Genomic DNA, 26,382 nt, shown 5'->3' with positions numbered 1-26,382 from the left:
AAAGAAATATTATTTCTTACTTTCTCAAATATATGTCTTTTATTTCTTTTCATGCCTCTCTTCATTGGCTAAGACTTCCAGTACCACATTGAGTAAAGTGGAGTGATGAGACTGGACATCCTTGCTTTCTTCCCAATCAAAGGAGAAAATAACTTACTCTTTCATCATTAAGTGTGATGTTAGCTACAGGTTTTTTGCACATGCTCTTTATCAGATTGAAGAAGTTCTCTTCCTAGTTTTGCTGAGAGTTTTGCAACATCATGAATGGATGCTGATTTTGTCAAATAGATTTCCTGAATCTATTGAGACTTTATATTATATGGTAAATTATACTTTAAACATTGAGCCAGGCTTGCATTCCTATGATAAAATGCACTTGATTATAATGTATTTTCTTTTTTTATACATTGGTAGATTTGATCTCAGTTCAGTCACTCAGTCATGTCCGACTCTTTGCGACCCCATGAATCGCAGCACTCCAGGCCTCCCTGTCCATCACCAACTCCCGGAGTTTACTCAAACTCATGTCCATCAAGTCGGTAATGCCATCCAACCATCTCATCCTCTGTCGTCCCCTTCTCCTCCTGCCTCCAATCCCTCCCAGCATCAGAGTCTTCTCCAATGAGTCAACTCTTCACATGAGGTGGCCAAAGTATTGGAGTTTCAGCTTTAGCATCAGTCCTTCCAATGAACACCCAGGACTGATCTCCTTTAGGATGGACTGGTTGGATCTCCTTGCAATCTAAGGGACTCTCAAGAGTCTTCTCCAACACCACAGTTCAAACGCATCAATTCTTTGGTGCTCAGCCTTCTTCACAGTCCAACTCTCACATCCATACATGACTACTGGAAAACCATAGCCTTGACTAGAGGGACCTTTGTTGGCAAAGTAATGTCTCTGCTTTTGAATATGCTATCTAGGTTGGTTATAACTTTCCTTCCAAGGAGTAAGCGTCTTTTAATTTCATGGCTGCAATCACCACCTGCAGTGATTTTGGAGCCCAGAAAAATAAAGTCTGACACCGTTTCCACTGTTTCCCCAACTATTTGCCATGAAGTGATAGGATTGGATGCCATGATCTTCGTTTTCTGAATGTTGAGCTTTAAGCCAACTTTTTCACTCTCCTCTTTCACTTTCATCAAGAGGCTTTGGTAATATTTTAATTCTTATGTTTTTAAGGGATATAGGTCTATAGTTTTCTAAGCCTGAAATGTCTCTGTCTGGTTTTGGTATTGAGGCAATGCAGGCCTCATATGATGTATTCTTGCCTCTTCTATTTTCTGGAAGAGTCTGTGTGTAGAACTGGCCTGGAGTTTTGTTTAAAGACTTTTAACTATGAACACAATTTCTCAGATTGATACAGGAGTATTCAAATTGTCTACTTCTTGAAGGGGCACTGGTAGTGTCCCTCACAGAACTGGTCCATTTCACTTAAGTTTTTCATTTATGGATATAGAGTTATTTAGAATATTCTATATTATCCTTTTAATTTGTTTAGGATATGTAATAATTCCTAATATTATTTATCTGTATCTTTTTTTATTCTTGGTCTGTCTTGATAGAGATTCATCAATTTTAGAACCAGCTCTTGGCTGTAATGATTTTATCTGTTATTTGTCTCTTTCCTATTTTACACATTTCTGCTCTTATCTTTATTTTCTGCTGCTTGTTTCTAGTTCGATTTGCTCTTCTTTTTCTATATTTTTAAAGTAGAAGCTTAAATTATAATTTCTGACCTTTCTTTCATATAAACATTTAGTTCTATACTCTCTAAGTACTGCTTTAACTGTATCTCACAAAGTCTGATATATTTTCATTTTCATTCAGTTCAAAATAATTTCTGATTACCATCAACACTTCCTCTTTGACTCACAGGTTCTTTAGAAGTGTGTTAATTTTCAAACACTTGGAAAATTTTCCAGATACATCTGTTACTGATTACTAGTTTAATTCCAAAATAGTCACAGAGCATACTTTCTATGATTTCAATTTTTTTTCACTTACTAAGATTTGTTTTCTGGCCCAGACTATGATCTTAATGAATGTCTAACACTATAACTCAATACTTCTATTCCAAAAATATAACATTAACCATGGAATCCCTTTAGAAGCATCCACCTTTTATTCCATAATAAATAAAACAATGTCAATACCCATTATTTGCTGTTTAAAAAACTATTTTGATACTAAGTGGAACTTACTTGTAACAGAGATCTTGAAAGAACACAAGGTGATTGTTCACTAAATTCACAGAAAAAATCCTAAAAGATACACAGAAAAAAGTAATGTCATTAATAGATTAAATAAAAGTCAAAAATGCTTGCATATAGAGTGCAATTTTTACTAGATCTTCTGGGAATGATACACTATCAAAATTAAAATAAGACAGATTGCTAATGATCATTTCTATAAGAATTGTCTATTTGTATGAATGGAATGGGCTTCCTTGGTGGTTTGGCTGCAAAGAAGCCACCTGCCAAAGCAGGAGACACGAGTTTGAGCCCTGGGTTGAAGAGAGCCCCCGGAGAAACAAATGGCAACCAACTATAGTATTCTGGCCTGGAAAATCCCATGGACAGAGGAGCCTGGCAACCTACAGCCCATGGAGTCACAAAGAGTTGGACATGACTTAGTGACTAACAACAACAAAAGGTATTAGGAACATGATGTACTGTGGCTCTCGAGAGACTGGGAGTCTGTCAGGTCAAGGAAGAGTTCGTTTTGTATCAAAATGCTGCCTAGCTTGGGACTGCCTTCGCAGTTTGGTGGTTAAGAATCTGCCTGCCAGTGTAGGAGATGGAAGTTTGATCCCTGCATTGGGAAGACCCACTGCAGGAAGAATGGCAACCCACTCCAGTATTCTTGTCTGGGAAATCCCATGGACAAAGCCTGATTGGTCTACAGTCCATTTGGCTGCAAAACAGTTGGATACAACTTAGCAACTAAACAACAAAAACAACACGAATGGAACAATGGATAATTTTAGAGCCTAAAAAAAATTATTTTAACAAACTGATGAATAATATTTATTATGTAGATACCAACATTAAATTTTTATATCATGAAAATAATAGTATCAATACTAATTTACTAACTAAAGACAGAGGTTTATTTCCTACTTCATAGAAATAAATACCAAGTAATCAAGCTAACTGAATTCATTCACTTTTCTCACAATTTTTACACATTGCCCACACTCCTCAAAGTGAATATTCTGCATCAGAGAGAGATGCTACTATTTTATATTACAAAGAAAATTAAAATAATTTATACCACAGAAAATTCCTCAACTTTAGCCTCTAAACTAACTCTATACACAACTGTACCCAGATCCTTTAGTTGTCTATTTTAACAACAGATATCCTACACCTGTATAAAAGGATCTCATTCCTTTGGCTTTTTCAAAATCATCACACACTGTCAACTATCCATATTTTGCTCTCCTAGATATTAAAATTCCTCTGCTTTACCAGATCATTCCCATTTTCATTTAAATACTCACTTCTCTCATCTTTAAAAAGAAAAGATTACCACACGATCCCACATTTTCCTCTCAATTGCTGTCTTCTCAGCCAAACTTTCTGAAGAAGTTGGCTGTACCCACCGTCTCTACTCCTCTTCAACACATGTAACCTGATTCTTTGCTCTAGGCACCACTTGCCCCCCATTACCAACTTCAAAGGACACTGAGTTTGGACCTTATTTATCTCCTTCATTCAATTATTCAACAGCATGACTTCCTCCTTGAAAAATCTTTAAATGACTTTCACATGTTTCTTCCTCTGGGTACTTCTCAGTTTGTTCTGTAGATTCAAAGTTTAGTTTCAGACAACCTTCTTTTCTTAATCTATATACTCTTCTCCTCATAAATACTAAAACATAAACACTCATGCTTCAATTACTATCTATACTGTAATAATTCTAAAATTTTAACTCTTAAGCACAGATCTCTAAATTCTACCCATAAGTCATTATCTGTTCAATATCTCTACTTAAATATTTTAAATATACCTCAAACTTTCTTCCCTAAGACCCCCATTTGACTCTCAAGTTGCTTAGAGAATTTCCCCCTTTGAGTGAACAGCACCAAATATGCATGTAGACTTGCAAGGCAGAAGCCTAGAGAACTTACTGAGAGCTCTTTCACACCCCATATTTAACTCATCAACCAATATTCTATCAACTTAACTCACTATGGACTACACAGTCCTTGGAATTCTCCAGGCCAGAATACTGGAGTGGGTAGCCTTTCCCCTCTCCAGGGGATCTTCCCAACCCAGGGACTGCACCCAGGTCTCCCGCATTGCAGGTGGATTCTTTACCAGCTGAGCCACAAAGGAAGCCCAAGAATACTGGAATGGGTAGCCTATCCCTTCTCCAGCAGATTTTCCCAATACAGGAATTGAACCAGTGTCTTCTGCACTGCAGGCAGATTCTTTACCAACTGAGCTATCAGGGAAGCCTTTTCGCTCACAGACAGCTGTAACAACGACAATCTCATCATCTCCCTGCCATCCTTCCAGTCCAAGTGACAATCCTTTCTTTCTACCTTGGACTGCAGTAACGATTTCCTTATGTATCTCACTGTGTTTACTCTGCTGTTATTCAGTAGCTAAGTTGTGTCTGACTCTTTGTGACCCACTGGACTGCAGCATACCAGGATTCCCTGTTCTTCACTACTTCTCAGAGTTTACTCAGATTCATGTCCACTGAGACAGTGATGCTATCTAACCACCTCATCCTCTGCTGCCCTCTTCTCCTTTTGCCTTCAATCTTTCTCAGCATCAGGATCTTTTCCAATGAGTCTGCTCTTTGCATCAGGTGGCCAAAATATTGGAGCTTCAGCTTCAGCAATCCTTCCAATGAATATTCAGGGGTGATTTCCTTTACGATTGACTGGTTTGATCTCCTTGCAGTCTAAGAGACTCTCAAGAGTCTTCCCCAGCACCGCAATTCGAAGGCATCAATTCTTCAGAGTGCAGCCTTCTTCATGGTCCAACATGACTACTGGAAAAATCCTAACTTCGATTATATGGACCTTTGCCAGCCAAGAGATGTCTCTGCTTTGTAATATGCTGCCTAGGCTCACCATAGCTTTCCTTCCAAGGAGAAAGCGTTTTTAAATTTCATGGTTGCAGTCACTGTTCACGGTGATTTCAGAGCCCAAGAAAATAAAATCTGTCAATGCTTCCACCTTCCCCCCATCTATTTGCCATGAAGTGATGGGACAGATGCCATGATCTTAGTTTTTGGAATGTTGAATTTTAAGGCAGCTTTTTCACTGTCCTCTTTCACCCTCATCAAGAGGCTCTTTAGTTCCTCCTCTCTTTTTGCCATTAGGGTGGAATTATCTGTATAACTGAGGTTGTTGATATTTCTCCTAAAAATCTTGATTCCAGCTTGTAACTCACCCAGCCCGGCATTTTGCATGAAGTACTCTGCACAGAAGTTAAATGAACAGAGTACAATATACAGTCTTCTCGTACTCCTTTCACTTGTATTCTTTTCCCAATTTTGAACCAGTCCATCGTTTCATGTAAGGTTCTAACTGTTGCTTCTTGACCTGCATAGAGATTTCTCAGGAGACAGGTAACGTGGTCTGGTATTCCCATCTCTAAGAATTTTCCCTAGTTGTCATGATCCACACAGCCAAAGGCTTTGGTGTAGTCAGTAAAGCAGAATTAGATGTTTTTCTGGAATTCCCTTTGCTTTATGAGCCTACGAATGTTGGCAATTTGATCTATGGTTCCTCTGCCTTTTCTAAACTCAGCTTGGACATCTAGAAGTTCTCAGTTCACGTACTGCTGAAGCCTAGCTTGGATTTTAAGCACAACCATACTAGTACGTGAAATGAGCACAACTGTATGGTAGTTTGTACATTCTTTGGCACTGTCCTTCTTTGGGATCGGAATGAAAACGACCTTTTGCAGTCCTTATACTGACTGCAGCACTTTAACAGCATCATCTTTTAGGATCTGAAATAGCTCAACTGGAATTCCATTACCTCCACTAGCCTTGTTTGTGGCAATGCTTCCTATGGCTGACTTGACTTTAGACTCTAGGATTTTAGACTGTAGGTGGGTGAGTGACCACAGCATCGTGGCTATCTGTGTGATTAAGATCTTTCTTGTACAGTTCTTCTGTGTATTCCTGCCACCTTTTAAAATTCTTCTGCTTCTGTCAGGTCTTTACATTTCTGTCCTTTATTATCCTATCCCTGCATGAAATGTACCTGTCAGATCTTAGCTTCACCATCACTTCTTTAAAAAAGCCTTCTCTGATCATTTAGGTCAATTCCTTCATTATATGCTGTATGTTATAGCTCCCAGTTCCTTTCCCTCATACTGCTTATACTGGGTTGTAATTTTATAAACATTCATGTGATTTATTTGATCAATTTCTATAGCACATTACAGCCCCATGACAAGATGGATGATATACTTTTGCTCATCACTGTATATATCAGCACACACAAAAAAGCACACTGGCTGAATGTATGTATGTGTGAATGTATGTATACTCACTATCACAGTTCGTACTCAATTTCTTATTCCTAGTGCACATTCCTAACAGGATATATTCTATATAGTCCATTACTTACCTCATTTAAACTAGGTATATATCTTATTACTCCATAGCTGTCAAAAGTATCATCATATGGGTTCCCAATATATGGACTTTCCTTCACTAATATCACTATTCTCCCCCTTACCATTGTTTCTGCCCTATATGCAAAATACCAAAAAACACTGAAAATGCAGAAAAAATACAAAAAACAAACTATCATATAGCTTTCCACTATTTATATATTTATAAGTAGTTGTAATTAATATTTTGGTATCTGTTATTTGTATATTATTTATTGACATGAAAACATATTCAAGATAGAGATTACTGATGAAAAAGCAAGTTATTATCACTCAATTTTTTATGAGAAAACATACATATGCATATATATGTATACATTAACAAACATTTTTTTATATGAAAGGTTTAGCATAGAATTGAGGGTTCAAACTGCCATTCTTTAAGTTTGAGTGAATTACCTAACTTCTCCACATTTTAGGTTCTTAATCTCTAGAACGGGTAGTATAAAATCCTTGAGGATTAAATACAGAAAGAAAAATAATATACACAAACACTTAATTCTCCAGATATCACAGCTAATAGGTGAGGAGCATTATTTACCCTTGCAAGGGTCTCTAAAACATAATAAGCTATTCTGCTATTAAATCAAAGCTATATTCCAGAATAGAGACTTGATTTGTACTTACCAAGATACAATGTAAATTTGTTAAATTGACCACCTCACAGACAGTTTTTATTCTATCTATCAATCTTGCAAAATAGTTGACCATTTCTTCTCTTTTTATTATTTTTGCATATCGAGGGAAGGTGGGTGGAAGTAGTCTCTGGTTAACAAGTGGCTCAAAACCCATCATAATGGGATGATCTGCAAAGGAAAAAAGTTAACATTTTCAGTACTTCTATGAATTTTAACCTCAAATACTGCTTAAATACATAAAGAAAAATGTCAGTTTCAAAGCATCTCTAAATTCTTATCACAGTATCCTCTAAAGGGATTTTATAATTTACAATTAATGTATCTTTACACATGTTTTTTAAAGGAAATAAGCAGATTTAACAACCTAAAATTATACTTCCTTCCTACATAGTGGTGGTATTGGTGACAGAGAGAGGTTTCTACCTCAAAATTAACTCCAAGCCAAGAGTGGGATAAAATGAGTTAACATATTCTCTCAAAATAAATAAAATAAAAGGGGCAATGGTGTATTAACTATGAGACTGTGAATAAAGGTTTCAAATGGGAACACAAATGGAGGCTTGTCTTCCCTTCAGTTTCTGGACTGCAGAATCAATTCACACTGGACTACATAGCAATGCAAAGCAGAAGAGAACAGGTGCACTCCATCCCCATGAGTCTGGAATGCATTTGGCACTGAGATGCAATTCCATAAACTCACAATGAAAATAACATATCACAAGAGACCTAAGGGAAACTTTCTCTCTCCCACTCTGTCCTCTGGTGATTCCACTTTTCACACTAGTACAAAGCTCCAATGAAGTCTTTAGCTTGAAACTTCCTGCCACTTTCATAGAAAAAAATTTGTACTCCAATGGAGTATGCATTGTCAGATTGATTCTATGGGAGTTATTTTACACAGCTAGAAATTATAGGTAACTGATAAATATGAAACTCTGTTTCACTCTACAGAAAAAAGTTTTACCTATTTATAATTTATTTCAGTATTCCACTACTCCATAAAAATGTGTTTTAAAACTTTTCATGTCTGGTTATGTCATTGAATGAGTTTAACAAAATCCTTAACCCACGTTTACTTTTTTATCTGTATGAGAATCATGGTTTTATCTTTGTTTGAAAATCATCTTTTCCTGAATTGCAAGCAGATTCTTTACCTACTGAACCATCTGGGAACCCCCTGAAAATCATCTTTTAAATCTCCCCATTTCCTAAGCAATATATGATATAAGCAAGCACTGTGTCATATTCTTTTACACCTCTTTACTTATACAAATTATTCTACTGTAAAACCTAGCCCTTTCTTCTTAACCTGAACTTGATATAGCCTGAATTCTCTCTCAACATTGGTCCGTCCAATGATGTATATAATATATATATATATACACACACACACACACACTTCTTTGTATGTACACTATTATACTGTCTACGTGGGATTATAGCATTTGTCCAAGTTCTTTTGAAAGCCAGAACAGGGTTGGATTCCATACACTAAATACCTGGCTCATAACAGACACTGGATACTTGTTTGCTGAATGACAAGATATACATGCTCAAAATAAAACAAAAGGCTGCTACCATTATAACAGTTTGAACTTCTGATTTATATTATTTCATTGAGAACAAAGGTAAAAGCAGTAGTAATGATGCTGTAAGGAGCTTCTTTACCATATAAATATGAATACATTTCAGACTTTAATGATAAATGCACAGAATCCAGATACTTAAATGCTATATTACTGACTTTCTCTCAAAGTATTATCATATGCACCTAAAATGATTACCCAGGAATATGCCTTTATTCTTAAAACATTTATTTTTAGGCTTAAACCACAAATAGAAGATAAACAGGTAATAGCCACTCATGAAAATTTATATGGAAAGAAGTAAATATTAATGGGAAATGGATAACAAACACGATATATTCTGAATTCAATTTTATACAAACAAAAAAGTGCAATATAAAACAGCATTAACTTTTGAAACTAACTAAGCTGTCCTGCACAGATGATGCTAAGCAGCATTCCTGACTATGCCCTCTAAATACCAGTTCAGTTGAGTTCAGTCGCTCAGTTGTGTCCGCCTCTTTGTGACCCCATGAACCGCAATTCCCGGAGTCCACCCAAACCCATGTCCATTGAGTCAGTGATGCCATCCAACCATCTCATCCTCTATCGTCCCCTTCTCCTCCTGCCCTCAATCTTTCCCAGCATCCGGGTCTTTTCAAATGAGCCAGCTCTTTGCATCAGGTGGCCAAAGTATTGAGGTTTTAGCTTCACCATCAGGGCTTCCAATGAACACCCAGGACCGATCTCCTTTAGGATGGACTGGCTGGATCTCCTTGCAAGCCAAGGGACTCTCAAGAGTCTTCTCCAACACCAGAGTTCAAAAGCATCAATTCTTCGGCGCTCAGCTTTCTTTATAGTCCAACTCTCACATCCATATATGACCACTGGAAAAACCATAGCCAGTAGTAACCTCCTAACTGTGAAAAGGATCCAGACATTGCCAGATGTCCCTAGGAAGCCCCAATTGAGAAACACTAGTCTAGAGGAACATAAATAGCAACTATAATTTAGTGAGAATAAATTCAGAATGTAATAGGAGCATCTTATTCATGTAAAAATTAGATGAACAATTTCACAGAAGTCTAAGAAAAGAGCTAACAAACGAAAATATTAATCAGCACAAAGTATTCCAAGCATATTAAAGGCATGGAGGACAGATAAAATGGCTCCTTTTCTTTTTCCCTTAGGGAGCTATAATTTTTCCAAGTGATAATTTATTGGAACTCAGAAGTAAAAATAGATGCATATAAATAGAGTTGGGGACAAAATCCCTAAGCACAGAATTCAGATCTGCATGCTTCTCTCTATTCTCTACACACATTTAAATCCTCTCCTCCCCACCACATGTTTTTGGACATAGTCCTTATTAATAGTTAAGTGTTAAAGTAGTTCCCAGTAGTTATTTTTAAGTCTCAGCTGTTTGGTGAATCTCATGCCTAGGGACTCTGTAACTATCCTATACAACACAGAGTAACTTGCCTAACTAGAAAAGAGCATAAGAACTGAGATGTAATAAGAGATCAAAGTCTTTATTCAATGTATACTACAGTGGAGGAGGAGCAGGGATAAAAACCAAGCTGGAGTTTGCATCTGACTTCATGACAACACAAACTACAGAAAGTTAGTTTCAACACACCCAACCGTGATCCCCCAGAATAAACTGCTCTAACATTTTCCCACTAAACGCTTCTCACTAAAATAGCCTAGATAACCCTTACTAAATGAAACCAGAAAAGAAGCAAATTCATATCACTTTCTACTCAATGTGTACCATGCTCAGTAAAGATTTCCTGAATTAAACTAGATACAGATCCAACAAGTCAACTTCTAGAGTCTCTTCTGATTTTACAAGTCTGTAGGTGTACAAAAATTACCTTGGTTTTCCAGTTAAAACACTTCCCTTTACACCAGAACTCTTATAAGGATAAAATAATAAAGTATAATTACTATATTCAAAATATTATGGCATATTGGTTTAGAGTGTTTTAGTTGCTAAAGTCCTTGGTAGAAAATTGACCTTCATTATCAATAGCATAAAAGTATTACAAATAGCACAAGGTCTGTGGATAAAAGATTTACAGTAACAATGTGCTGTGATTTAACTTAAAAGGTTATTTTAAAATTAATTAGATGCCAAAATCAAAGATCTGGAATGTCTAAGTGAAAAGAGACAGAGATGTTACATCATTTTTGGACAACGTATCTCTCCCAAGTTATACAGGCAATTTACAGTCAGACTTACAGAAGTAAAGTTTTCCATGCCCTGAAGTTGAAAACAATTCTAGAAAACAATGCAGAAGCTGCTGAGGTTAATATTGTACTGTGCTTCTTGACTTCCCTTTATAAAATCATAACATTATGCTATGTGAAGTACACCAAACACAAAAGGACAAACATTGTATGATTCTGCTTATATGAGGTACCTAGAGTAGTCAAATTCATAGAGACAGGAAGTAGAATCGTAGTTGTCTGGGACTGACAGAGGGGGAAATGAAGATTTATTATTTAATGAGTATGGAGTTTTGCGTCGATAAGATAAAAACTTCTGGATATGGACAGCAGTGACAGCTGCACAACAATGTAAATTTACTTAATGCCACTGAATTGCACATAAAATTGTACATAAAATGTTAAAATGGCAAATTTCATGTTATTTCAACACAAAAAAAGTTATGAAAAGGTATTTAACAATTGTTAAACTCAAAAAGCATGGTTTCAATGAACATTCTATCATAATCATTATTGGTCATCTAATACTCAGACCTCATTCAAGTTTTGCACACTGTACCAAAAACATACTTCACATCTATATTAGTATCACAAGTTATATTTAATTTCATTGTCTCAGTCTCCTGCAATTTAGAGCAGTTCTTCAGCACTTCCTTGGCTTCTATGAGTGACTTTGACAACTTTGAAGACTAACTCACCAATAATTTTGTATACTGTCCTTCAGTGTGGTTTTCTTGTCTCCTTGTGATTAAATTTAAATCATTACTCTTAGGAGTATAAAAGAAGCGACATTATTATCGTTCTCATTGTAACCCATCAACAAAGTGGAGGTTTTGACTCACTTCTTGTAATGTTTACTGTGATCACTTGATTAAAGTTGGTGTCTGACAGGCCTCGTCACTACTGTTACCTTTTGTCCTTGTAGTTAATAAATAGGTAGGGATCAGCAGAAAGACAACTAAATATACTCATTAACATCCAACTATCCACTCATTAATTCATCTATTTATATCAGTATGGAAACATGGCTTATCCTTTTATTCAATTGTATATGATCAGAATTATTTATTTTGACGCTCAAGTTGTCCCCAACTTTGTGTGAATGCCCCTTCAAGCTCTTTTGGGTATAACTGACTGGTCCCAACATTCTTTGAACATTTACCCATTTCTGGCTAATTAGACACTCCAGACTCATTCTTCTATCTCTACCTTAGTCCTGGAATCACATATTCCTCCAAGATGAACTAGTTCCTTTTCTATTTTTTTTCCAGTTTCATTGAGGTATAATTAACAATAAAATTGTAAAGATATTTAAAGTGTATAACATGACAGTATGACATATGTATACATTTTGAAAGGATTCCCCCAGGAGTTAATTTAACATGTACATCACCTTGAATATTTATTTTTTGGTTTGATGAAAACATGTAAGTTCTACTCTTCTAGCAACTTTCAACTATACAGTTAAGTGTGATCAACTAGAGTCACTGTTTCATACAACAAATATTCAGATCTTACTCATATTCTAACTGATGGCTTGTACCTTATAGTGAACTCTTTTTATTTCCCTCAGCTTCTGGCAATCATTTTTCTACTGTTTCTATAAATTCTACTTTTTCTAAATTCCACATGTAAGCTTAGATACCATGCAGTATTTATTTTTCTCGGTCTGCCTTATTTCACTTAGCATAATGCCCTCCAGGTTCATCCACGTTGTCACAAATGACAGTATTTCACTCTGTTAAGGCTAATATTCCATTGTATATATACTGTATTTTATTTATCCACTCACCTATCAATGGGCACTTGGGTTGTTTCCATACCTTATAGTGAATAAAGGTAGAAAAAGCATTGATTGAAAAAGCTTGCTAATAGAAACCGAAAGACATTTAGAAGCAGATAAACCTATACCAGACTACACAGATTTTAAGACAAAGAATATAACAAAAGACAAATAAAGTTATTATATAATAAGGTAACCAATTCATCAGAAGATATAATAAATTTGAATATTTATAATGCAACATACAAGCATCTATTATATAAAGTAGATAGTAAGAACTCTAAAAAAGGAAACAATACAATAATACCAGGAGACTTCAATATACCATTTTCAACAATGGATAGATCATTCAGACAGAAAATGAGTTGTTTAAAAAAACTGGAATTAAACTACACATTATATGAAAAGAACCTAACAGACATACACAGAATGTTTCATCCAAGAGCAATACGATACATGTTGTTCTCAAACGCACACTGAACATTCCCCAAAATAGGGTATGACAAGACAGAAAACAAGTCTTAATAAATTAAAGACTGAAATCATACCAACTATCCTTTCTGATGAGAATGGTATGAAACCAGAACATGAAAGTTGGAATACCTACAAATATGTGGAAAGTAAACAGCACACTCCTGAACAAGCAACTGGTCAAAGAAGAAAACTAGAAAAATATTTTTTTAAGCCCTGAAACAAATGAAAAAAAAAAAACAACAAAAAACGAAACAAACAGAAAGCTATAGGATACTGCAAATGCTGTTCTGAGAGGGAAGTTTATAGCAATAATGTATATACTAGGAAATTAGATGTCAAATAACAATTTAACTTTACACCTCAAGATCTAAAAGAATAAATTAAGCTCAAGTCAGCAAAAGGAAGGAAATAAAGATCAGAGTGGAAATAAAGATCAGAGTGGAAATAAATGATAGAAAAAACACTAGAAAAGAACAACAAAACTAAGAGCTAATTTTTTAAAAAGATAAAATTGAAAAAACTTTACCTACACTTTGTCTTTTGATTGGCGAATTCAGCCCATTTACATTTAACATAATTATTGGTAGTACAGTAATAAACAGTGTGTGTGTTGTGTGTATATATATAAATGGTATATCGATGACAGTATTGATATAAATGGTATGGACTTAGCATTTTTTGTTTAACTGTTTCTGGTTGTTTTGCAGTCCCTTTGTTCTGTTTTTCTTTCTCATGCTCTCTTTCTTTGTTATTTGATTTTCTGTAGTGGTATGTTTCCTTTCTCTTTCACCTTTTGCATATCTACTATAGGCTTTTGATCTGTAGTTATAATGAGACATGGATAAAATATATTTATCATAGGCTATTTGAAGCTACAAGTAACTTCAAATGCATATAAAAGGTTCCTTCTCTCATATTTATGGTTTTGACTTCAAAATTTGCATCATTTTAAGCTGTGAATCCACTGTAAAGATGAATATTGCATAGGGACCTGGAATGCTAGGTCCATGAATTAAGGTAAATCAGAAGTGGGCAAACAGGAGATAGATGGCAAGAGTGAACATTGACATTTTAGGGATCCGTGAACTAAAATGGTCCAGAACAGGGGATTTAATTCAGATGACTATTAAATCTACTACTGTGGGCAATGCCTTAAAAGAAATGGAGTAGCCCTCATAGACAACAAAAGAGTCTGAAATGCAGTACTTGCGTACAATCTCAAAAACGACAGAATGATCTCTTTTCATTTCCAAGGAAAGCCATTCAATATCACAGTAATCCAAGTCTATGCCCCAAGCACTGATGCCGAAAAAGCTGAAGTTGAACGTTTCTATGATCTACAAGACCTTCTAGGGACTGGAACGCAAAAGTAGGAAATCAAGAAATACCTGGAGTAACAGGCAAGTTTGGCCTTGGAGTACAAAATGAAGCAGGGCAAAGGCTGTCAGAGTTTTGCCAAGAGAATGCACTGGTCACAGCAAACACCCTCTTCCAACAATACAAGAGATAACTCTACACATGGCCATCACCAGATGGTCAATACAGAAATCAGACAGATAATATTTTTTGCAGTTAAAACTCGAGAAGCTCTATACAGGCAGCAAAAAACACCCCACCGGGCTCAGATCATGAACTCCTTATTGCAAAATTCAGACTTAAATGGAAAAAAGTAGAGAAAACCACTAGACCATTCATGTATGACCTAAATCAAATCCCTTACAATTATACAGTGGAAGTGACAAATACATTCAAGGGATTAGATGTGACAGAAAGAGTGCCTCAAGAACTATGGACAGAAGTTCATAACATTGTACAGGAGGCAGTGATCAAAACCATCCCCAAGAAAAAGAAATGCAAAAAGGCAAAATAACTGTCTGAGGCCTTACAAATAAGCCTTAAAAAGCACTCATCTCATACACCAGCAAAATAATGCTCAAAATTCTCCAAGCCAGGCTTCAACAGTACAGGAATCGAGAACTTCCAGATTTTCAAGCTGGATTTAGAAAAGGTAGAGCAACCAGAGATCAAATTGCCAGTATCCACTGGATCATAGAAAAAGCAAGAGAATTCCACGAAAACATCTACTTCTGCTTTATTGACCATGCTAAAGCCTTTGACTGTGTGGATCACAACTAACTGTGGAAAATTCTTCGAGATGGGAATACCAGACCACCTGACTTGCCTCCTGAGAAATCTGTATGCAGGTCAAGAAGCAAGTTAGAACCAGACATGGAAAAATGGACTGATTCAAAACTGGGAAAGGAGTACATCAAGGCTATATATTGTCACCCTGCTTATTTCACTTTTATGCACAGTACATTATGAGAAACACAAGGCTGGATGAAACACAAACTGTAATCAAGACTGCTGGGAGAAATATCAAGTCTCGGATATGCAGATGACACCACCATTATGGCAGAAAGTGAAGAGGAACTAAAGAGCCTCTTTTTTTTTTTAACTTATTTATTTTTTAATTGAAGAATAATTGCTTTGCAGAATTTTGTTTTCTGTGAAACCTCAACATGAAATAACCATAGGTATACAAATATCCCCTCTCTTTAGAACCTCCCTCCCGATCCTACTCAGAGCCCCTGGTTGAGTTTCCTGTGACAAACAGTACATTCCCATTGGCTATCTATTTTACATATGGTAATGTAAGTTTCCATGTTTACTCTTCCCGTATGTCTCACCCTCTCTTCCCTCTCCCGAGGTCCATAAGTCTATTCTCTATGTCTGTTTCTCCACTGCTGCCCTGTAAATAAATTCTTCACTACCATTTTTTCTAGATTCTGGAATACAATATTTCTCTCTTTCTGACTTACTTCACTCTGTATAATAGGTTCTAGGTTCATCCACCTCATTAGAACTGACTCAAACGCATTCCTTTTTATGGCTGAGTAATATGTCATTGTGTATATGTACCACTTCTTTATCCATTCATAAAGAGCCTCTTGATGAAAGTGGAAGACGTAAGTGAAAAAGCTGGCTTAAAACTCAACATTCAAAGAATGAAGATCGGGGCATTTGGTCCCATTACTTCATGGCAAATAGATGAGGAAACAATGGAAAGAGTGAGAGACTTTATTTTCTTGGGCTCCAAAATCACTGCAGATGGTGACTGCAACCATGAAATTAAAAGATGCTTGTTCCTTGGAAGAAAAACCAGGACAAACATACACAGCATATTAAAAAGCAGAGACATTACTTTGTCAACAAAGATCCGTCTAGTCAAAGCTATGGTTTATCCGGTAGTCATGTATGGATGTAAGAGCTGGACCATAAAGAAAGCTGAGCACTGAAGAATTGATGCTTTTGAACTGTGGTGATGGAGAAGACTCTTGAGAGTCCCTTGGACAGCAAAGAGATGCAACCAGTCCATCCTAAAGGAAATCAGCCCTGAATAGTCATTGGAAGGACTGATGCTGAAGCTGAAACTCCAATACTTTGGCCACCTGATGCAAAGAGCTGACTCACTGGAAAAGACCCTGATGCTGGGAAAGATTGAGGGCAGCAGGAGAAGGGGCTGACAGAGGATGAGATGGTTGGATGGCATCACTGACTCGATGGACATAAGTTTGAGTAAACTCTGGGAATTGGTGATGGACAGGGGGCCTGGCATGCTGCAGTCCATGGGGTCACAAAGAGTCAGACATGACTGAATGACTGAACTGACTAACCCACTAACAAATGATTATAGTTTTAATTATTTATGTATTTTAACACTTGTATGAGAGATATAAATGGTTTATCCACTACCATTACAATATTAGAGTATTTTAAATGTAGCTATAAATTTACCTTTGCCAGTGAGTTTTATATTTTCATGTTTTCCTGTTACTAACTAGTGTCCTTTTGTTTTAACTTGAAGAACTCCCTTTAACATTTGTTGTGAGGTCAGTGGTGATAACTGTTTCAGCTTTTGTCTATAAATTTTTTCATTCTTCTAGTTATTAAGGACAACTTTTTCAGATGTTCTTGGTTAGCACCTTTCTGGTATTCCCTAAGTATTCTGAATATGCAAACCAAGTTGCTTTCCTTTTGCTGCTTTTAAGATTCTCTTCTTCTCTTTAACCTTTCACAGTTTAATTGCAATGTGTTTGAGTGAGTCTCTTAGGATTCAACTTCTTTCAAACTCTCTGAGCTTCCTGGACGTGGATTGCCTGTTTCTTTCCCCGGTTAAGGAAGTTTCCAGCCATTTTTTTTTTTTTTTTAATATGCTTTCTGCCTTGATTCTCTCTTCTTCTGGAACTCCTATCACATATAGTCTGCTTGATTTTGTCCCACAAATTTCATAATCCAGCTCCTCATTTTTTCCTTTCTGTTTAAATTCCACTGCCCTGTCAAGTTTACTGACTTTCTTCCAGCAAATGTAGTCTGCTACTGAATCCATTTAATTTTTTCAGTTATTTTTTAATTCTTCAGCTCTTTGATTTCCCTTTATATATATTTCCTTGTTGAAATTCTCTCTCTGTTCATATGCTTGCTTCCTAACCTCAGTGAGCATCTTTAGTAACTGCTGTTTTAAACTCTCAATCAGATAAACTACTTAATGCAAGTCACTAAGATCTGTTTCTGGATATTTACCTTGTTCTTTTGTTTGAAATGTATTCCTATGAGTCTTCCTTTCTTGACTCTCTGTGGTTTCTGTGCATTAGATAAAATAATCACATCTTCCAGTCTTGACAGAGTGGTCTCATGTAGGAGATAAATCTTGCTATATATGAGATGGACCTAATCAATCAGTCCAGCCCAAACTCCTAGGTTTCTCTCAAAGTTTTGTGACCAACCAAGCCTCCTTCCTTGCTCTTAGTGGCTCCCAGGAGTTGAGGGTGTGCCAAGATCCAACAATGTCCCAAAGGAAAGGATCACATTCAGAACCTATATATACACTCATCAGAAGTTGGACCCTCAGGGAACAGTAGCTGGTAAAGTATGTAGTTAAACTTCTTCCAGGGAGAAACTGGGAGAAGGCTGCTTTTGCCTAATGCTTCTTTGTTGGATCTTGGAGTACAGCCATGGGGAAGGGTACCCCCATACCCATTAACAACTATTTGTTTGATACAGCCCTGTAACTCTTGAATGCAAGCCCCAATGGCTATTAGAGCCAGATGACCTGGGGCCTCATCCCTTAGACAGCAGCTGAAAAAGCTTGGGCACTAAATGTGAGTACAAGCTCCTTCCGGGGAGATGCTGTCAACTGGGTTTTATTATTGGATTACTTTGCCGACTAAGGTCTGTCTAGTCAAGGCTATGGTTTTTCCAGTAGCCATGGATGGATGTGAGAGTTGGAGTGTGAAGAAGGCTGAGCAACAAAGAATTAATGCGTTTGAACTGTGGTGTTGGAGAAGACTCTTGCAAGTCCCTTGGACTGCAAGGAGATCCAACCAGTACATTCTGAAGGAGATCAACCCTGGGATTTCTTTGGAAGGAATGATGCTAAAGCTGAAACTCCAGTACTTTGGCCACCTCATGCGAAGAGGTGACTCATTGGAAAAGACTCTGATGCTGGGAGGGATTGGGGGCAGGAGGAGAAGGGGATGACAGAGGATGAGATGGCTGGATGGCATCATGGACTCGATGGACGTGAGTCTGAGTGAACTCCGGGAGTTGGTGATGGACAGGGAGGCCTGGCGTGCTGCGATTCATGGGGTCGCAAAGAGTCGGACACGACTGACCGATTGAACTGAACTGAACTGAAAGGGGGAGAAGGTAGGAGAGATGCCTGTTGGCCTCCCCAGTCTCTGGGGAAGTTCTCTGGTGGTCCCTAAATGCCTGCTAAATTAGAAGCTTGGCATGAAGGCAGTAGATATTAAAGTACAGAAATAAACCTATTTCAGGGAAAGACTGGAAAATGGCTAATTCTGCTTGTTCCCTGTGTGCTGAGCCCTGAGGGGTAGAGCTAGTTAAGGAATCCTTCTTTGCTAGAGTCTTCTTGGTCTCATGAATGGAAATCCCTTTTGCTCTAAAAGCTGGGAAATTTGGGTCCCTTGCTTTAGGCAGCAGTCACAAAAGTTGGGGTTCAAATGTACATACAAACTTTCTCCAGGCACGGAGTAGTGACATGGAATGGGTTAGAGGTAGAAGTAAGGCAAGGTGTCCTCCAGCTTTACTGGCCTCTGATGAGGGTTGCAGCCAGTCCCTAGTGCTTCTTAAATTAGAAGCTTGGCCCTCAGGGCAGTTTTTACAGTATACGGACAGATCTTTCAAGGAAAGACTGGGAGATGAGCCTTTTGTCTGCTTCCTCTGAGCTGATCCCTACAGGCACAGTCATGGCAAATGACTGCATTCCCTTCAGTTGTCATAGTCTTATAGGTCTCATGGACACAAGCCCCACAGACTTTCAGAGCTAGACGTTTTGCAAGCCTACCCCACTGGAAGGAATCTTAAAGTTGGAGTGCTAGATGTAGTGTCAAAACATACTTCACTCCTCAGATAGAACCTGACAGTTGGGGATTCTCTCCCAATTGTATGATGTTGCATCAAGGGTGGGGTTTATGACAAGTGTATCTCAGTCTTTCCTACCCACTCTGATGTGGATATTTCCTCAACTGTCCAATGTGTATAAGTTGCTCAACTAGTTTCTGGATCTCTTTTAGAGGAAATTGCTCCATGTATAGCTATATATTTGGTGTGCCCATGTGAGGAAGGGGTACTTAGGGGCTTCCCATGTCTTCTCCAGTTCCTTTTAGCAAATAATAGTCTTTAGTAAGCAAGACTCAGATGCTAAGTGTGCTTACTGCTATATGGACATACAAGTATGTTTACATACATGCATTCAAACTATGCATATTTACATGTACATTTCTATCAATACATCAATCTACACATATATATTAGAAACTATGAACTTAAACCCATGTTTTAAATTTTAATCCAACACCACAGACTTCAATCTAATTTTCTCCCTTTCTAGAAATTAGTCTAAGTTGGCTCCTCAAGCCTGAGGAAAGTAGCAAAACATAATTATCAATACAATTATATATATGATCAATTCCACTGTGTACAAACAATCTTTGTATTCAGTTTCTAGGTCTTCTGTAACAAATTATCACAAATTGTGTGTTTTAAGACAGACATTTATTCTCTCACAGTTATGGAGGCCAGAAGTTTAACATCAGTTTCACTTAGCTGAAATTAAACTTTTAGGTGGGTTGAACGCTTGAAGGCTCTAAGAGAAAATCTATTCCTTGCCTCTTCCAGGTTCTTAAGGCTACTGGAATTCTTTGGCTTACAGTTCAATTATGTTGATTTCTATTTCTGTTATCACATCACCTTCTTAACTTGTGTGTCTGCTCTCCCTCTGCCTCTAAGAAGGACACTTAGGAAGATATTTAAGGCCCATCCAGATAATCCAAGATTATCTCATCAAAAGATTCTTACTTAATCACATGTGGAAAGATCTTATTTTTTCAAAAATAAAGTAACAATTATAGGTCCCGATAACTGGGTCTTGATACCTTTGGGGTTATCAATCATTGAAACCCACCTCCCTCTTAGCCCTGATCTCCACATTCTTTTCAACTTTTCAAAAATGCCCAGCATACCTTTTGCTCTTCCCTTTCAGGATTTTTCTCTCTTCTTTCCTGAACTCTGCCAGTTTACTTGTACTGTTATTATTTCCTCCTTTGGTCCTAATATTTCTGTTTTGCTTTATAGGGGTCATTTTATTGCTTAATGAATTTTTGGAAATTTTGAAAAATGTTTCTGATCTGTTTTTCATCTGTCTTCTGCATTGTTTTTGTTCATTAATTTCCTGGAATACGTGTAAAAACTGTGCAGTTTATTATTAAATCATTCAGTGAATGCTTTCTGAGCCAGTTATTTGGGTGTGGTGTTAGAGTAACACTCCAGACTATTAGGAAGCCTCAATGCCTTACAGTTAAGCCAAATGTGATATGCCTCTAAGTATTCAAGAGAAATTACCTATTTCCTTTATTGACAAAGATCACCATCTCAAGTTCCTGGTACTAGCACATCATGGCATATGCCTCTTTAATGCACGGTTGTTTTAAAATGAAGTCAGCTCCCACCTCTCCTGTACACTGCCAAACCACAAATGAAGTTGATTGGTTGAGGCAGCACAATTTTGCTTCAGCATCAAGTATAGCCATCAGGAGGGCTTCCCAGGTGGCTAAGTGGTAACAGAATCCACCTGCCAATGTGGGAGACCCAGGTTTGTTCTTTGGTTTGGGAAGATCCCCTAGAGAAGAAAATGGCAACTCACTCCAGAGAGAGAAGCCTGGCGGGCTACAGTCCATGGGGGTCACAGAAGAGTCAAATATGACTTAGCAACTAAACAGCAGCAGTAGCTCTCAGGAGGTTAAAGTACAATATTACCAGACAATAAATCATCATAATTCTAAACTACTAATTTTATATTTTAATCCACATTAACTTTTAATTGAGTTTCTTTTATTTAGTCATAAATACATGCCACTCAAGAATCAAATAGCCAGGTGGGAGGCAGGTTCAGGATGGGGGACACATGTATACCCATGGCTGATTAGTGTTGATGTATGGCAAAAGCCACTACAATATTGTAAAGTAATTAGCTTCCAACTAAATTAAATACATTAAATTTTAAAAATTAAAAAAGAATCAAATAGCAAAACAAGGTTCTTATTTATACATCTTCTCCCTCCAATTCCATTTATTTCTTTCTTCCCAGAGGCAATGTCTTCCACTTCCTCTTAGCTCTTTCTTTTTGTATCTACCTCCATATCACCAAATAACAAGCTTACTGTGCTACTTTATTTCATATTTTTTTTCAGTTTTATACATTATCTAACTTACTTCAATGTCTAAAAAACATAAATGTAAAAAGACAGACACTGAAAATAATATAAAGTAGCACTATAAGCACATATAAATCACATGCATAAATCGCTTTGATCCTCTTACCTCCAATACAGTTAGATCAGAATTTTATTATCATCAATGTTTAGCACTATTAAGTAAATTACACTTCATAACTTCTGCAAACACAGAAATACATTTTACTTTCATATATATTCTGACGTTAAAAAGTCTTACTTTTTGTTCACCTTGGATGTACTTAACACTTTAATTCAACCCCAAGTGAAAGTGAAAGTCACTCAGTCTTGTCTGCCTCTTTGAGACCCCATTGACTGTAGCTTGCCAGGCTCCTCTGTCCACGGAACCCTTCTCTGCCAATTCACTAAATCTCTTCTTTCTACATTAAGGAAAACAGCTATTATACCAGTTTCATTGGTGACCACAGATCTTATATCTACTTAGAGCCTTGTGACTTTTCTTCAATCTGGACTTGTCTTCCATGTTTACTGCTGAGACAATGTATTAGGTTCTTGTTACACTATGACCCTGGGATTTCCTTCATTTTTCTTTCATGCTGGATTTTTATATCCTTAAACTCCATGCTTTCCTTTACTTAATTTACTCTCCTGTTTTAATGAAGCACATGCCAGTAGTCTTGTAAACCTTGTGGGAGATTAATTTTGTTGAGACTTTAAAAACCTGATATTATCTTTCTTCACAATTAGACGATAGTTCTGGAAAAGGACTCAAGATTTGAAATCACTTCTCCCCCAAATTCTGAAAACACTGGTCCACTGATTTTCTTTTAATCACAACTCTCAGATATAATTAACATACTGTATAATTTATCTATTAAATATATATAACATAGTTTCTTTTAGTATATTCAGAGTTGTAAAACCACCACTACCACAAGAAAAATAGGACATTTTCTTCACCCCAAGAAGAAATCCCATATACATCAGCAGTCCCCTTTCTTCCCACTCTCTTCCAGCCCAAGGCTACCACTGGTCAACTTTCTGTCTCCATGGATTTGCCTATTTTGCACGTTTTATATAAATGAAATTCATATATGATCTATTGTGACTTTTTTTTACACTTAGCATGTTTTCAAAGTCCATCCATGTTGCAGCAGATATTTAACTGCCAAATGCCACTCCACTGCATGTATATACAATATTTAATTTATCTGTTCATCTGTTGAGGGACATCTGGGTTGTTTCTACCTTTTGGCTATTATGAATAAAAGCGCTGTGAGCATTACTGTACAGCTTTTTGTGTAGACATATATATCCGTTTCTCCTAGGTATATATACAGACCTAGAATTAGAGTGGCTGGGTCATGCGATAAATCTAACATTACGTCTTATGAGACACTGTAAAATTGTTTTCCAAAGTAGCTGCTTATTTTACATTCCCACCAGCAGGTATAAAGGTTCCAGTGTCTTCATAACCTCAACGCTTGTTATTAAGTGGTATCTTTTCATTTTGATTTGCATTTCCCATGGCATATCTATCTTTTCAGATGTTTATTAGTCATTTGTAAATCATATTCAGAGAAATGTCTAACTTAGATCCCTTGCCTGTTTTTTCACTGACTTAATTTTTCTTTTTACTGATTCTTAAGGTTTATTCCTAAGTTCTAGAGTTTCATATTTTCAGTTCTTACATTTATGTCACTGATCCATTTTGAGTTTATTTTTGTTTATGATGTGAGGAGGGGTGGGGAAGGTGCTGAACTTTATCCTTTTGCTGTGGTTATCTAGTTGTTCTACTGTCTCTTGTTGAAAGTACTTTTCTTTCCCCACTTAACTGTCTTTGCACTCATTTCAAGTACCAACTGACCATAAAGGATCATTTTTTATTTTATTCCACTATCTTTATACTTATTTGACTATCTTTATACTAATTCTAAATTCTCTTGATTAATCTAGCATGGTGCTAAGTTTTAAAATCAGGAAGTGTGACTACTGCAACTTTGTTCTTTGTTCCACTGATTTCTAGCTTCCTTTCCTATTGTTTAAACTCTGCTGACATTCTGTCTTCATTCTGTGTGTGCAACCTCTTCTTCTTTTTCAAATCTCTTAGGATCTCCTATTTTCCCCAACTGTCCTGAAATTTCATGACCATATGCCTTGGTAGAAGTCTACTTTCACCCTGGTTATGCTGAGTAGCTCTTTACTGGCACTCTTACCCTGGGTATTTGCTTCATTGATTCCAGGAAATCTTAAGTGATTACATAGCTTTTTCTTTTTTGACATTTATTTTTTGAACTTTATTTCTGGAAAAACTTTTATTAGTTTACCTTCATTTATCCTATTATTTATCTTCATTAAATAATGGAACTGGACCGAGCCTAAAATATTCTTTCCTTTTTTCTCTTTACTTTCAACATGTTCATTTTTACTCTACTTTCTCTAAAATTTCCTCAAATTTGCATTCTCTATTTTCTATTAATGATTCTGCTCTTAAAATTGTGAATGTCAAAGAATACATTTTTTCTCTTTTTTTATAACATCCTATTATTTTACATACAGAATTTTTTTTCCCCATTTTTAAGAGCTATTATCTTTGCTTGTCTGTTTTGGTCTTTTCTTATAGGCTAGAGATATCCACCCATGACTATGTACCTAGGCTTCAAGATGAAGGACTAAAAACCTCATTAGGAGCTCTATCAATATAGGTGAGGTTTTTGCACCAAACTATTTCATCAGGAGAACTGCTAAAACCAATAAATTTAGATTTTGCTGATGTTTTTCTCTATCTCTTAGGCTTGCCAGATTTCCCTAAGAGTGTTCTAAATTCTTAAGTGGAATGCAAGAGCTAGACTGCACTGTTCTGGAAGCTGCGAGTGGGGGTGAGGGGTGGGGGGACACACCAGAGCTTGGTGTGTAGGAAAAGGAAGGACAGATGTTACAAAAGTAAGTATCTAAATTACCACTTATCTCCCCCATAAGGTGTACCATTCAACAGTGCCTGGTATCTCCTCACTCCAGAATCTCTCTGTTCTGCTATCCAAGAGAATAAACTTCTAGTATTCTGAGGCTCAGGAATGTTATCATGGAGAAAATGGGAGGGAAATCTCTGCTTCTAAACAGATTTTCAACCAGATCTCATCAACATAATTCTCATCCTCATTTTCAGAGGTATCTGACATACTAAAAAGGAGGCTCTTCAGAGGACCTGCAGTATAAAGTTGGACCGTATCTTAACTTTCTTTATCAGTAGCTAAGAATTCAGTTACTTGAACAGACAGCTCAACATCTTTCAGTTTTCCAGCTTCTAAAATTTTGTTGCTACTGCCTTCTTTCCCTGTCTTTTCCTTCTTTATTATGTGTGCTCAGTAGTGTCTGACTTTTTGCAACCACATAGACTGCAGCCTGCCAGGCTCCTGTGTCCATGGAATTTTCCAGGCAAGAATACTGAAGTGGGTTGCCATTTCCTACTCCTAGGGGATCTTTCTGATCCAGGATTGAACCTGTGTCTCCTGTGTTGGCAGGAGAATTCTTTAACATTGTGCCACCTGGGATGCCCCTTTATTAATTATATCTATTTGTTAAAAAGACAAACACTTCTTCATTGTCATTAAGGTTTCAGAAGGTAAATGCATGTGATTAATATACCATTTGAATTATACATCTTTTTTCAAAAGGATGATAAGGCTTCTTTTTTGTTGTTTTTGCTTTTTCGGTCATGCCACGCAGCTTGTGGGATCTTAGTTTCCCGAGGGATTGAACCCATGTGAAAGTTCAGAGTCCTAACCACTGGACTGCCAGGGAATTCTCTAAGGACTCTTGAAATTGAATGTCAGAGTTGGATATACACTTCCATAGTACCTACCAATTTCAGACAACCTAAGTTTAATTAAATTTTTAATTTCTACTAGCAACTGTTAAAGATGCTAACATTCAAAAGAGTAAATCAAACCTAATCCTAAACAGACAAATAAACCTAAACAGATAAATTAACCTAAACAGATAAATTAACCTAAACAGATAAATAGAAAAGAATATGGGAGAAAAAAATAAATTTTGACAAGTAGAACATGAAAAATCTCACTGGAGGAAATAATCTGAACATTATTTTGAAGAATTCCACAGACATATAAAAAGCAGTACAGAATTCACAAGCAATAAAATAGCACAAGCAAATACAAGGAGCCAACAATGTGCTTCACTGAATCCTCTGCTGCTGCTAAGTCGCTTCAGTCGTGTCCGACTCTGTGTGACCCCATAGACGGCAGCCT

General features: G+C 36.8%; 1 protein-coding gene across 4 annotated transcripts in view; it reads right to left on the bottom strand.

The window, feature by feature from the left end:
- NAA35 (N(alpha)-acetyltransferase 35, NatC auxiliary subunit) overlaps nucleotides 1-26,382 on the bottom strand; it is a 94,601-nt gene that overhangs the window by 24,134 nt on the left and 44,085 nt on the right. For all 4 annotated transcript variants that reach the window (XM_018052441.1, XM_018052442.1, XM_018052444.1 and 1 more), the window contains 2 exons: nucleotides 7,276-7,454; nucleotides 2,203-2,262 (listed from right to left, as the gene is read on the bottom strand). In XM_018052441.1, coding sequence (XP_017907930.1) covers nucleotides 2,203-2,262; nucleotides 7,276-7,454 — 239 coding nt within the window. The remainder of the gene's footprint in view (nucleotides 1-2,202; nucleotides 2,263-7,275; nucleotides 7,455-26,382) is intronic.

Source organism: Capra hircus, chromosome 8, assembly GCF_001704415.2.
Source record: "Capra hircus breed San Clemente chromosome 8, ASM170441v1, whole genome shotgun sequence".
NCBI lineage: Eukaryota > Metazoa > Chordata > Mammalia > Artiodactyla > Bovidae > Capra > Capra hircus.
The sequence above is the reverse complement of the archived record's forward strand: the minus strand, read 5'-3'. Positions and strand labels throughout refer to the sequence as shown.